This window comes from Topomyia yanbarensis, chromosome 3 (assembly GCF_030247195.1).
Source record: "Topomyia yanbarensis strain Yona2022 chromosome 3, ASM3024719v1, whole genome shotgun sequence".
Taxonomy (NCBI): domain Eukaryota; kingdom Metazoa; phylum Arthropoda; class Insecta; order Diptera; family Culicidae; genus Topomyia; species Topomyia yanbarensis.
The window spans coordinates 276,680,534-276,691,434 of record NC_080672.1 but is presented as its reverse complement, the minus strand read 5'-3'; the positions used below and the strand labels follow the sequence as shown (position 1 = coordinate 276,691,434).

The 10,901-nt window shown below is 37.0% G+C and overlaps 1 protein-coding gene across 2 annotated transcripts; it reads right to left on the bottom strand.

Moving 5' to 3' along the window:
* Positions 1-7,037: 7,037 nt before the first annotated feature.
* On the bottom strand, positions 7,038-9,233 carry LOC131692036 (SOSS complex subunit B homolog). 2 transcript variants are annotated; one of them, XM_058978863.1, is made up of 3 exons: positions 9,145-9,232; positions 8,902-9,079; positions 7,038-8,836 (listed from the first exon to the last, which is right to left on the bottom strand). In XM_058978863.1, exons 2-3 carry the CDS (start codon positions 8,919-8,921, stop codon positions 8,209-8,211), a joined length of 648 nt encoding a protein of 215 aa, XP_058834846.1. In that variant the 5' UTR covers positions 8,922-9,079; positions 9,145-9,232; the 3' UTR covers positions 7,038-8,208. The 2 variants fall into 2 exon arrangements, with proteins under 2 accessions (XP_058834846.1, XP_058834845.1); XM_058978862.1 differs by having other exon boundaries at positions 8,902-9,233.
* Positions 9,234-10,901: the final 1,668 nt, after the last annotated feature.

Here is a 10,901-nt window from a genome sequence, read left to right as displayed (position 1 = left end):
ATCCCGGGAAATCCCGGGAATACAGAAGAAAAATAAAAAGGAGAAAGATTTCCTTGAAAACAAAGGAATAAATTGAAAAGTTTTCAAACCCGTTTGATTGCATGCATGGCCTACACATCATTCAGTCATTCGATAACTCGTCAATAACTTTACGCAACATCAACTTCTTTTTATGATTTTTCTTGGCTATATGTATAACCTAAATTTTGTTAATTACGATTACGATTGGGACTAAACGCAGCTGCTGAAGCTACTGTTCAACATTGGAATTCGTTGTTCTGATACGATGGAATGTAATCAATTTAATGCAAAGCACTTTCTTTAGTAACCTTGAATGAAAAGATTGAGATGATTCAGGGTAGTGTGCAGTTATTTACGATCAAATGAGAAAATGTGATATATGGAATCCATTTTCATCACAGTATGATCAGAAATAAATGTGAATCAAAATCAAACAGATAATGGACGAACTGTGCAGCGATGGATGAAGCTTTTCATCGATTTCTAGTTACGGGCGAGTATCTGGATTGTGTGATCCTTATCCCTTCAAAAATCCTTTCTGCATCCTTGAAAACGATATTCAAAGAGTTTGGATGCGCCTGATGTTGGACAGATACAGCGTTATGTATTTCTTTTCATACATCAAAAAATTTACAGATATTACAGTTACGGTATAACAAATTAGACGAAATATGCATTCGATGAACCGACCAAAGATTTCTGCAGACGTTCTAAAAACATTCCTTATTTTAAATAGCGTTTGCGCTAAGCATGAAATCACTATACACCATCCCAAGCTTTGAAACATACGCTCATCGAACTTTCAAAAAAGTACCGCCATTTCCATTACTAATTTGATTACAAGCCCTTTCATTCACGATCTAACTATTAAAATAAACTATTAAAAGAATTGTTAAAAAAATCTGATCAATGGTACAATCGCTACAATCTGCATTCACTGCTCACTCCAAATGTTTACCGGTAAAAATATTTCCTACATAATTTCTTTCGCAGAACCTAAGCCTTTTGGAATAAATTAAAAATCTTTTTTCCCGAGATTCCCGAATCCCGGGTATGAGAAAACACAATTTCCTGGGAATCGGGAATCCCTGGAAAACCAAAAGTCCCGGGATTCCCGGGAAATAAATTCCCGAGATGGAAGCTCTAGTCTCAAACCGAGGTTGACTTACTGATCCTACACGACCATCGCCAGACCACGCTTAATTTATTCCTCCATTGTGTGGTGGTCCAAAGTCAAGCAAAAGACCGCCCAAGCTAAACTAACGAAAATTCAGAGGCTAGCCTGCCTCTCCATCACAGGCGCTATGAAATCAACATCCACTACAGCCACGGAAGCCATGCTTCATGAACTTCATCATGACATGGTGTTTCAAAGAGGGACTCAACGTGAACCCAGCAAAAACGGATAAAATGGAGGCTAAACTGAACTTCGATATCTTTAAGCTGACCATCTCTAACGAAAAAATCCGTACACTGTGCAAACGGTTTACCTGAGCGTGGTGAACGATTAGGCTTCGTTGCGGTATGGTATACGGGTTTTTTTCCTTAGAGTTGGTCAGCTTAGATATCTCATATGAGGTCCACATACTAGGTCGTCAGATATCCTGCCTCAAGGTACAATATCATTCTATACGGATGGTTCTAAAATGGGTGAGCTGACTGGCTCGGGAGTCTATGGACCAGGAATTAAAGAAGCGATATCAATAGGAAAGTGTTTTCCAGGCAGAGGTATATGCAATATACACCTGCTCGGAGATCTGTAGGAAACGAAAATACAGACATGCAAAAATCGCAATCTTCTCGGACAGCCAAGCAGGACTGTTGGCATTACGGTCGTCGAAATGTGAATCCGAACTGGTTTGGGAGTGCATCACATCTTTACAACAACTGGCAACTCGGAATAAAGTAATGATATTCTGGGTATCTAATCACCAAGGAATCAATGGTAACGAAGTGGCTGATGAATTAGCCAGGCGTGGTTCATCTAACATGTTTGTTGGACCAGAACCATTTCTAAGTATATCTACCTGTGCAATCAAACTAGAACTTTCGGCTTGGGCAAGAGACCAACTACTAAACGACTGGCGTAATGTAGCAGGCGCTCGACAAGCTAAGAAATTCATACATCCAGATACAACGAGAGTCACAAAATTAATGGAGGTGATGCAACACCAAGCTTCATATTATACCTTCCATTTGAGACTTGCTTTGAATAAATCGGTTCAGTCATCACTGAAGAACCGATATGACTTTTATTGTGGAATATGATTGAAATTCAGGACTTCCGGACTTGTCGATAGTGGACAATAAATTTAAAGAATGTTTGATGATCTGGACCTGCGAATCAAAGTAATTTGGCGACCATTTCAATAGATTTCTAGCCTCTGAGGTATTGCGACTGTAGCGGTTTATATGGGAAATTATAGTGTGACCTTACCTCGGACCTTACTAACCAACCTGTAACACCGGAACCAAAAGGCAGAACCGAATGAAATTCAATGGCAGTCAATGGAATTACTGCAAGGGGTGAGTCGCTTAGCACAAAGTGAATTGTGCTTGTAAACAAACAGCGTGGTATTCTGTGCCGCAATTAGGTTCTTTACTGATACAGTTAACCTCACTTTTCTTGACAGTTCACTTGTACTGTTTACATGGACTTAGAAAATTTTGTGGACAACTAGATTCGCTGGTGAGAAAACGTACAATGAACGTTCATGTAAACAGTACAAACGAATTGTCGAAAATGAACACTCGAGTTCATTTGTAACGTCACCATAAATTATTTAATGCAACGATGTACCATGGTGTTCATCAAAACAAAAATACTGGTTCAACAGAACTTTGTTGACTGTTTCTTTAATTTGACAGAAGTGTGCCTCATTGTGATAACGAATGAAACGATTGTGTATTACTGTGGATCGAACAATTATATCGTGTTCTCGTAGCAGATATAGTGTGCACATTGTTCTAAGCGACTCACCCCTTGGATTAATGTATCTTTCATTTGAAATCAAGTTTGCAAAAAATCGGTCAAGAATTAGCCGGGAAATATGTGTGACAATAGCTTAGAAGCTTGGCGAGTTCCGCTGGGGCATCAAGAACCGCCACAGGAGACTATTGTGGTCAAAGCTACTTTGATTGGTCATTAGTAATCTTGACCCGCAAATCCAAGTAATGTTACACCCATGTCAATATGAATTACATCATTCGGACATCACGGTGTTCCACGTTTATATGGGAATTAGCTGTGTGAATCAGGACCTGTGTGACCGCACTCTTCAACCCGCAACTCGGGAACCAAAAATTCAATAGTAGCTTATAAGAGCTTTTTAGTTGAAACTAATCGGTTCAGCCATCTCCATGAAAATGTTGTGAGTTTTAATGAAATACACATACATACACGGATATTTACACTGAACGTAAAAAATGCCTTCAACAGCGCTAGTTCGGCTGCAACCGCCGATTTGCTACACAGACTGGGGGTTCCCAAGGACCTCTGTAGGATTCTGAGAAGCTACTTCCAGAACCGGCAACTGATCTACGAAACTGACGCCGGAAAGAGAAGTGTAACCGTAACACAGGGTTCCATACTCGGCCCAACTCTTTGATTTTGACTCCCCAGTGACCTGAAGATGTTCGGTTTTGCAGACGACGTGGCGCTCCTAGTGATCGGCACTAGCGGCAATAGAAGTACTCGCAACGAAGGTGATAGGTGTTGTGGAAGATTGGATGCGCGAGAAGAAGCTGACATTAGTACACCACAAAACCAAGATGGTTTTGATAAGCAACCGAAAGGTAGTGCAGCAGGCCAGAATTTCGTTCGAAGAGTGTAATTACTTCAAGTACCATAAAGTACTTCAAATATCGAAAAGATTAAAAAAGTACGCCTCAAATTCATTGTTCTTTAATTACAGAAACGATTTTAAGTACAGGCAGTGGTACAGTGCCTTCGTACTTAAAATACGGAAAATATTTTAATTACTGTCAAGATGTACTTTAAATATTAAGTACGTACACATCGACATTAATTACATTAAAGACCTCATTAAGTACGACAGAAGTATTGTTTTAATACTTTCATTATTTACTTTAATTATATTCTAAATACGTTGGTATTTTCAATACGACGCACTCAAACCTGGTAGTGCTTGCCCCTCGCCAGCTTCCTCACTCTCTCACCCCCTCCCTCTCAGATCAACCTCACACCCGCATTCCCTTCATCTGCCCCTTATACCAAAATAAGCTAGGTGGTTCCCCCCTCTCACTAATTATACAATCCCCCCTCCCCTTCTCCATAACCCCGCATTTTAAAATATGTTAACATTAAAGCAACATTGAACTCCCGCTGCGCTGATTAAGGTAATTAAATATTATATTTTTTTTCAAGTGTGTCAGTGTCGACATGTCGCTCATCAGTTTCGTGGCAGTCATAATCTTTTATATACTTACTTACCAAGTGTAATAATATAATGGACATTTCCATAATACAGTAAGATTCCGTTTTTGGCATGCTCCATTTTTGGCAAAAAAAGTTCCGTTTTTGGCAACATTATTTTTGTTCATAGTAAATCTTTTGAAAGTGTTCAATAATCATTTTGTTGTAATAATGGATATCGCTTTTGACTTAATTTCGAAACATAGGAGTCTTATTTACTATATTTTATGGGGGCGGGCATAGCGAATAAAGTTAAATTTGTTGATTTTTTCTATCATTTCAATTCATTTCACATATTCTTATATAATTAATATTCTTGTAAAGCTTTTAGGGTTCCATTTTTGGCACGGTTCCAGTTTTGGCAACTGAAAAAAAATGTTGCCAAAAACGGAATCCTACTGTATTTTATTGAACGTAACCAGCTACTAAATTATAGTTTGGATAAATGAGAAAGGCATAATTGTACCCCTAGGTGGATTAAAGCAGGTTTTTGCTTATTCCTTCACTTTGTGTGTGTTCACTGAATGTTGGGGCTATTGATGTTTTTCGTTTGACCGGCTGTTTGTGACTTCGCATGGGAAGGCTGTGTGTCAATGTGTGTGTGTTGTAGTAGCACAGACTATGATTGTAGATCTATTTTTCTCAGCAGTTTTGGTACATGGTTAACCGGCATGTGCCGTCTAGTTCCAGAACAGGCACGTGGGCGTCTACTCAGGGTATATACATTAGGGTAGGACAAAAATTAGATTCCAGCTCCGAGCAACTTTGTAGGTGCCATTTGGGTCCTAGAACAACTGTGTAAATTATTAGCTCGATCCCTGAAACTATATTTTTGCGCCCACTGTTTAAAGTTTACATGGGATTTTGTATGGGAAAATTAACTTTCACAAAATAATTCCTCCAGGAGCAGCCCATTACTTCCTAAAAATAAATCGTTATGTGGCTTTTATAGGAAATTTAATAACGAAACAAAGTCTCAAAAACCACGAAGCGATCTGACGCTTGAGAAAAAAGTTATTAAGCAGAAACCGATTGATGCTCTGACGATTGTTAAAATATTCATTTTTTCTTGCACCACTGCTTTTGGTTGTCCATTTATACGCGATTTTGTTTTAATTTTCTCTTAATGTGTCTAAATCATTTATCTATGCTGTTTGGACACTGCAAGAGATTTGAGGGATAAATTGAAGCTTCTTTTGTACATAATAAAAGAATGTTAAAAAAATTGTATATAATTCGACCATCAGCAGCAGTGATGCTATGAAAAGTGAAATTTTCATCAATCTTCAGGACATCAATCGGTTTTTACTTAATAACTTTTTCCAAAAGCATCAGATCATTTCACGGTCTTCTAGACTTTGTTTCCTTGACAAATTTCCTATAAAAATCAGACATCTATTTATTTTTAGGAGGTAAAAGGTGACTCTTGGAAGAATTATTTTGCAAAAGACGATTTTCTTATGCAAAATCCCATGTAAACTTTAAACCGTGGGCGCAAAAATATAGTTTCACCGATCGAGCTAAAAATTTGCAGAGTTGTTCTGAGAGCTAAATGGGACCCAAAAAGTAAGTCGGAGCAAAATTTTATTTTTTTCGTATAACCATGTCCCACTCTATTATACATAGGATTCTTTGAATGTAGGTAATACATTGGGCAAATTTGCATGCAAAGGTCAAGTAAGATTGATTAGATTGGTGTAGCTGCATTCTAAACACAGGAAACCCGCAAAGAATGCCGAGGAAAAAGCTTCTCCATGTTTTATTCGTAACCGAATCTGCTTTTCTGTGTTTCGACATGAATTTTATGTACTCGAAACTGGAGCACGGTACCAAATCCTGTAGGCGAATCTCCGTAATAACGTTCTCAATACAAACAGGAATCTTGATTTTAACGGTGTCGTATTCGACATCGTATACCATGCTATACATCATACAAAAGAATTCTGCAGCGAATAGCATATTGAACGCTATCAAAACCATATTTCTGTATGATGTATTTGGAAGTGTGTCACTAACGTAAAATCATGGTCCACTTTCACCTTTAACACCTCGCGCACTGTAGATCTTCTTTGAGTTTGCATAAAGTCGATCACGACAGTATTGTCCCTTCGCGGGCGCACATTGTTTTTGGGTTCACTCATGTCGCTCTTCGTGGGGCAACGAGGTTTTTCTGGTATTGGCGTGTAGGAGTAACGAAGCGACGCGGGTAAAATTTGTTCATTTTCCTTGCTGGTATCGAACGGTGTTTTCTAACTGCTGCTCTGTGTGGGGTCAGGGGTTAGACTGTTTCTCTTTTTACATAACATTGACATTTTGCTTTCGACCGTAAAAATTTGTTTCAATTCACATCTTAACCCTTAAATGCATGGAAGTCATTTTTCCTTAGTACTCATTTTTCTGGTTGGATACAATCTATACCTCTTGTTAAGGCTTTATATCACGGAATCCGGTATGTTTTGCCAAATGGCAAAAGTATGCATTTAAGGGTTAAGATAGTATTACTTGAAAGCAGAAGTGTCACTTATGTAGATTTATCTATATTTATATCTACTATGCAAATTAAAAAGTACCAACACAGATCTGATGCAGAATATAGCTTTATTACGGATTTCAAAACCACAATACAGATTTATATAGGTTTTATCTAAATTGGCTTTGAAAAGTTTTGAGGTTTTCATCGGACGCTCCCTTTACGACTTTCTACCAGTACAATACGATGTAGAGTAACCGACCTGATTTGAACTCCTGCATAATTCCTTTAGTTTATTGCGAGCAATTACATTGTTTAAGTCGTTTTGAAGTCTCAATATCGCTAGTTCATCTCTAATCGCTTCAAAAGGCTTAAACCTAACCATTATGCAAAATATTTAATGGATAAATTTTCCAATAGGATTAAAATACCAGATTTAATGGTAGTAGGGTATTTTAATAATCTAATAATTTTGCTAATGGTTAAATTATGCATTTTACGTGTTTGAAAAGGTTTCTTTGTGAATTTTTCCGTTGAAGTATTAAATAAATAGTGTCCAAATTGGACCCTAAAGCAGTGCTGAGCTCCATTACGCTACCAATGGCAAATCTACTAGACAAATTAAAAGGTAAACTGTCAGCAGGTAGTACTCATTCCAGTGGATGTCATATCATTGAGGGAATTTATAAGTGACTCACTTTTTGAATAGCATAACTACGGTTATGACGGTCTTTTCGTGAATAACAATGCACATAAATTAAAAATCAGGCTATTTCAAACAAAAACAAATACAGACTACTAATAAAAAGCCTATACTGCCCATAATCGTAAGTCAGTAAAAAATTCAAATTGATTGAAGCCTTGCTTCATAGTAAGATTAAATCTTTTCATTTGTTAAAAATGTAATGTTTTTTTTCCTTGACATGAAAAACAGTTTTCACTACTAGGTTCTCGGTAACACTAGTAAAATTACAAATGTCGGTATCATTGCAAGATTTTAAGTTGGTGGAATTTAGAACTTCACTGTATTTATATTCAACGAGCAACAGGTGAATATAACCTTTAAACTAGGGTCAATCTGAAATGTTAAAATTAAGGCCCCCTACATTGCACAGAAATCATAGAAATATCGAAAATTTGGAGAAAAGTAACAACTACGAGCTTACAACCAGGCCAAACTGTATGTGAAACAAGAAATCAAAGATTCTAAAGGAAAACTTTTGAAACTGTGAAACACATTTTGAGCGTATTTGACATTTTTCTTATACTACTCCAATAATTATTATCTCCTTTCACTTTTTGCAGCAGCACCTTTCGCTTGGCCGCTCCGCCCAGTACGTGGGGTGTTCTTGGGGGAAGATTTGCTTTGCTCAGATCCAGCAGCGGAATATCGTCCACCTTGCTGGGAAGTTTTTGCCGCAGTAGATCCACTAGCGGGCATCTGCGATGGACCTGGGCTTGATTCACTCTGTGCCGACTGCTGTCGATTGGATTTGCCGGCTGCATTACCCCCTCCGGCAGCCCCATTGCCATGAAGCGGCTGGTTACTCGTAATCAAGTTTGGATTGGGTTCACTCATGTTGATCATTTCATTGAAGGTAAAACAAAAATCGCCCAACCGATGAATTTCGCCGTTCTTACCAGAGTACAGTGTCAAACACTGGCGCCAAACTGCTGCATATCCCTTAGTCAGCCTAACAATATCTCCCGGCATCAACAACTTGCCTGGTTCATCCCATATTGACACATTAATAGCCGCACTTTGGTCTGCTACTTTGAAGGTCCGAACTTCTCGGTTTTCCTTTGTCAACGTAACAGGTCCAATCTCCAGTACAATAAATATGACGTTAACATTTTTAAGTCCTGGATAAATGTCCTTTATGGCAATAATATCGATTGGGTGTGCTGAGCTGTGGAACACCATTAGTTACATAGCATGAGTAATTGGGGCAATTTTTGAATACAAATACATTACCTATACGAACTAGAAGTCATAATGAAGCCGTAATACTAAACTATAGCAGCAACTTTCTAGACCTGATTCAAAGTCTGTACTAACAGGTTATTGGTTAAATTATTTTTCAATCGTTTTACACGAGTAAGACAAAATTAATTCGCGAATTACTGAATTTCAATTGGCTGCACTTATGTTGCTTTAATAAAAAGATTGAATAATAATAGCATGGACTACTATTTTAGAAATTTAATAATTCAATACCTATAATTCCAAATCTAAATTCAAAATAATAATAAATGTTTGAGACGTTAGCTCATGGCAGGGCCGCCAAGTTTCCACTTTTGGATTTTTCCAGATTTTACATCGTTCAGACCAGAGATAATTCTTGTATTAGAGATGCGCGGAGACTGCATCCAAAAAGTTCCACCCAATAATCACGCAGAAGAATCGGGCCTTTTTGAATCAACAAAGCGTTTAGTTGAATCTAAAACGCGGCGAATGACTGTTTCAAACTAAAATGGGCATTTTTCGAAAGCATGTATTTGGTTTAGTTCAACAAATACTTCTGTTTACATTTTAAATAGAAACATTCACTAAAAAAAAAGTAAACGTTATGCTTATTGATTTTACACATAGATTTTTGCAATTGACGGAGGCATATAGACACTATTTGCTAACACATAAACCTAATGTGTGTATTTACAAGAAATATTAGTCTTACATTCACATTCCATAACTATTAGGCACATAAAACCCCATTTTATAACAATATGCACATATAACTTATGTGTGTGCATACATAGTTTATACAGTTGACACATAGAAGGTATGTGTGAGCGTGATAACAATAGCATTTCTTCTTCATATGAATTTTAAGCGGTTTGAAGCAAATAGAATTAACGTTTGGATTTTTTTCAGTGTTGTTGAATCAAAATAAAATTTGTTAGATCTAACTTATCCCTTTGTTAAAAACCAACAGAATCTTTGTTTAATTTCAACTAAATTTGAGTTGTTCTCTCCTTTGGTTGATACAAAAGATTTGTTTTTGTTTCTTCAAACTTGTTTGTTCGCCCGGATAGAATTTTACAATAACATTTACCCTACAAACAATCATAAAACAATAAATATTATAGTTATTACTGTTTCAACACTGTTCGATGCTAAGTTCTCACAGTAAATTTACAATAAAATTTCATGTTACAATAAATTTCACTGTTCAGCAAAAAACTGATACAGTGAATTCATAGTAAATTTTACTGTTTTGAAGAAAAAAATGTATGGAGAAAAATTAATTTTTTTAATGTTAAGATACATAACCACCCCCCTTTTTCACTGTAAAAGTCTATTTTACATTGAAATTTACTGTAAAAACGTTAAAGTTTATTGTTTTTGTATTGTAGCAAAACACTAAAACTTACTGTAAATTATTGTAAAATTACTGTACTGTCACAGTGAAAATCATGGTTTTGTTACTGTACATTTCTATTCGGGCGGTTAAACCAACGACAACATTACAAAAAGCAATCAAATGATAAATTACTCTATACACTACTCAAAATATTTATCCGAAAAAATTTAACTTATTGAGTTCTACAAGATGACGACACGAATGAACTCATGGTGAATAAAGTTCATGTTTGACAATTCTCGGTGGTTTGTTTTCCCTAGTCGGTTGCGTGAGTGCGAGTGCAACGGGTGCTCATTCATCACATTCGAACTCACGTAACTTTCATGTAAACAAACCACCGAGAATTGTCAAACGAAGTTCATCCGGCTCATTTTGTGGGGTTACGTGTAAAACCTAATAACGATTTTGTAAACAAATAAGTTCATACAGCGTAACCAGGGGTTGCCACGGAAGATTGTTTGGAAAAAATAACAGAATATTCAGTGTTGCAGGTTTCATACATTTTCCAACCAAATGTCATATTTGACAGTACCAGTTACCTGGGTTACTGAGGGGTAGTCAGATTTGCGATACATGTATAGGCCCATTAGTTTGACACATAATGCCCCGG

What these genes read in the sequence shown, in the direction of transcription:
- LOC131692036 (XM_058978862.1), bottom strand. Translation starts at nt 8,921, where the DNA reads ATGACTTCTAGTTCGTATAG. An exon ending in ATGACTTCTAGTTCGTATAG is followed by an intron (nt 8,837 to 8,901) that starts GTAATGTATTTG and finishes GGTGTTCCACAG; the next exon opens with CTCAGCACACCCAATCGATA.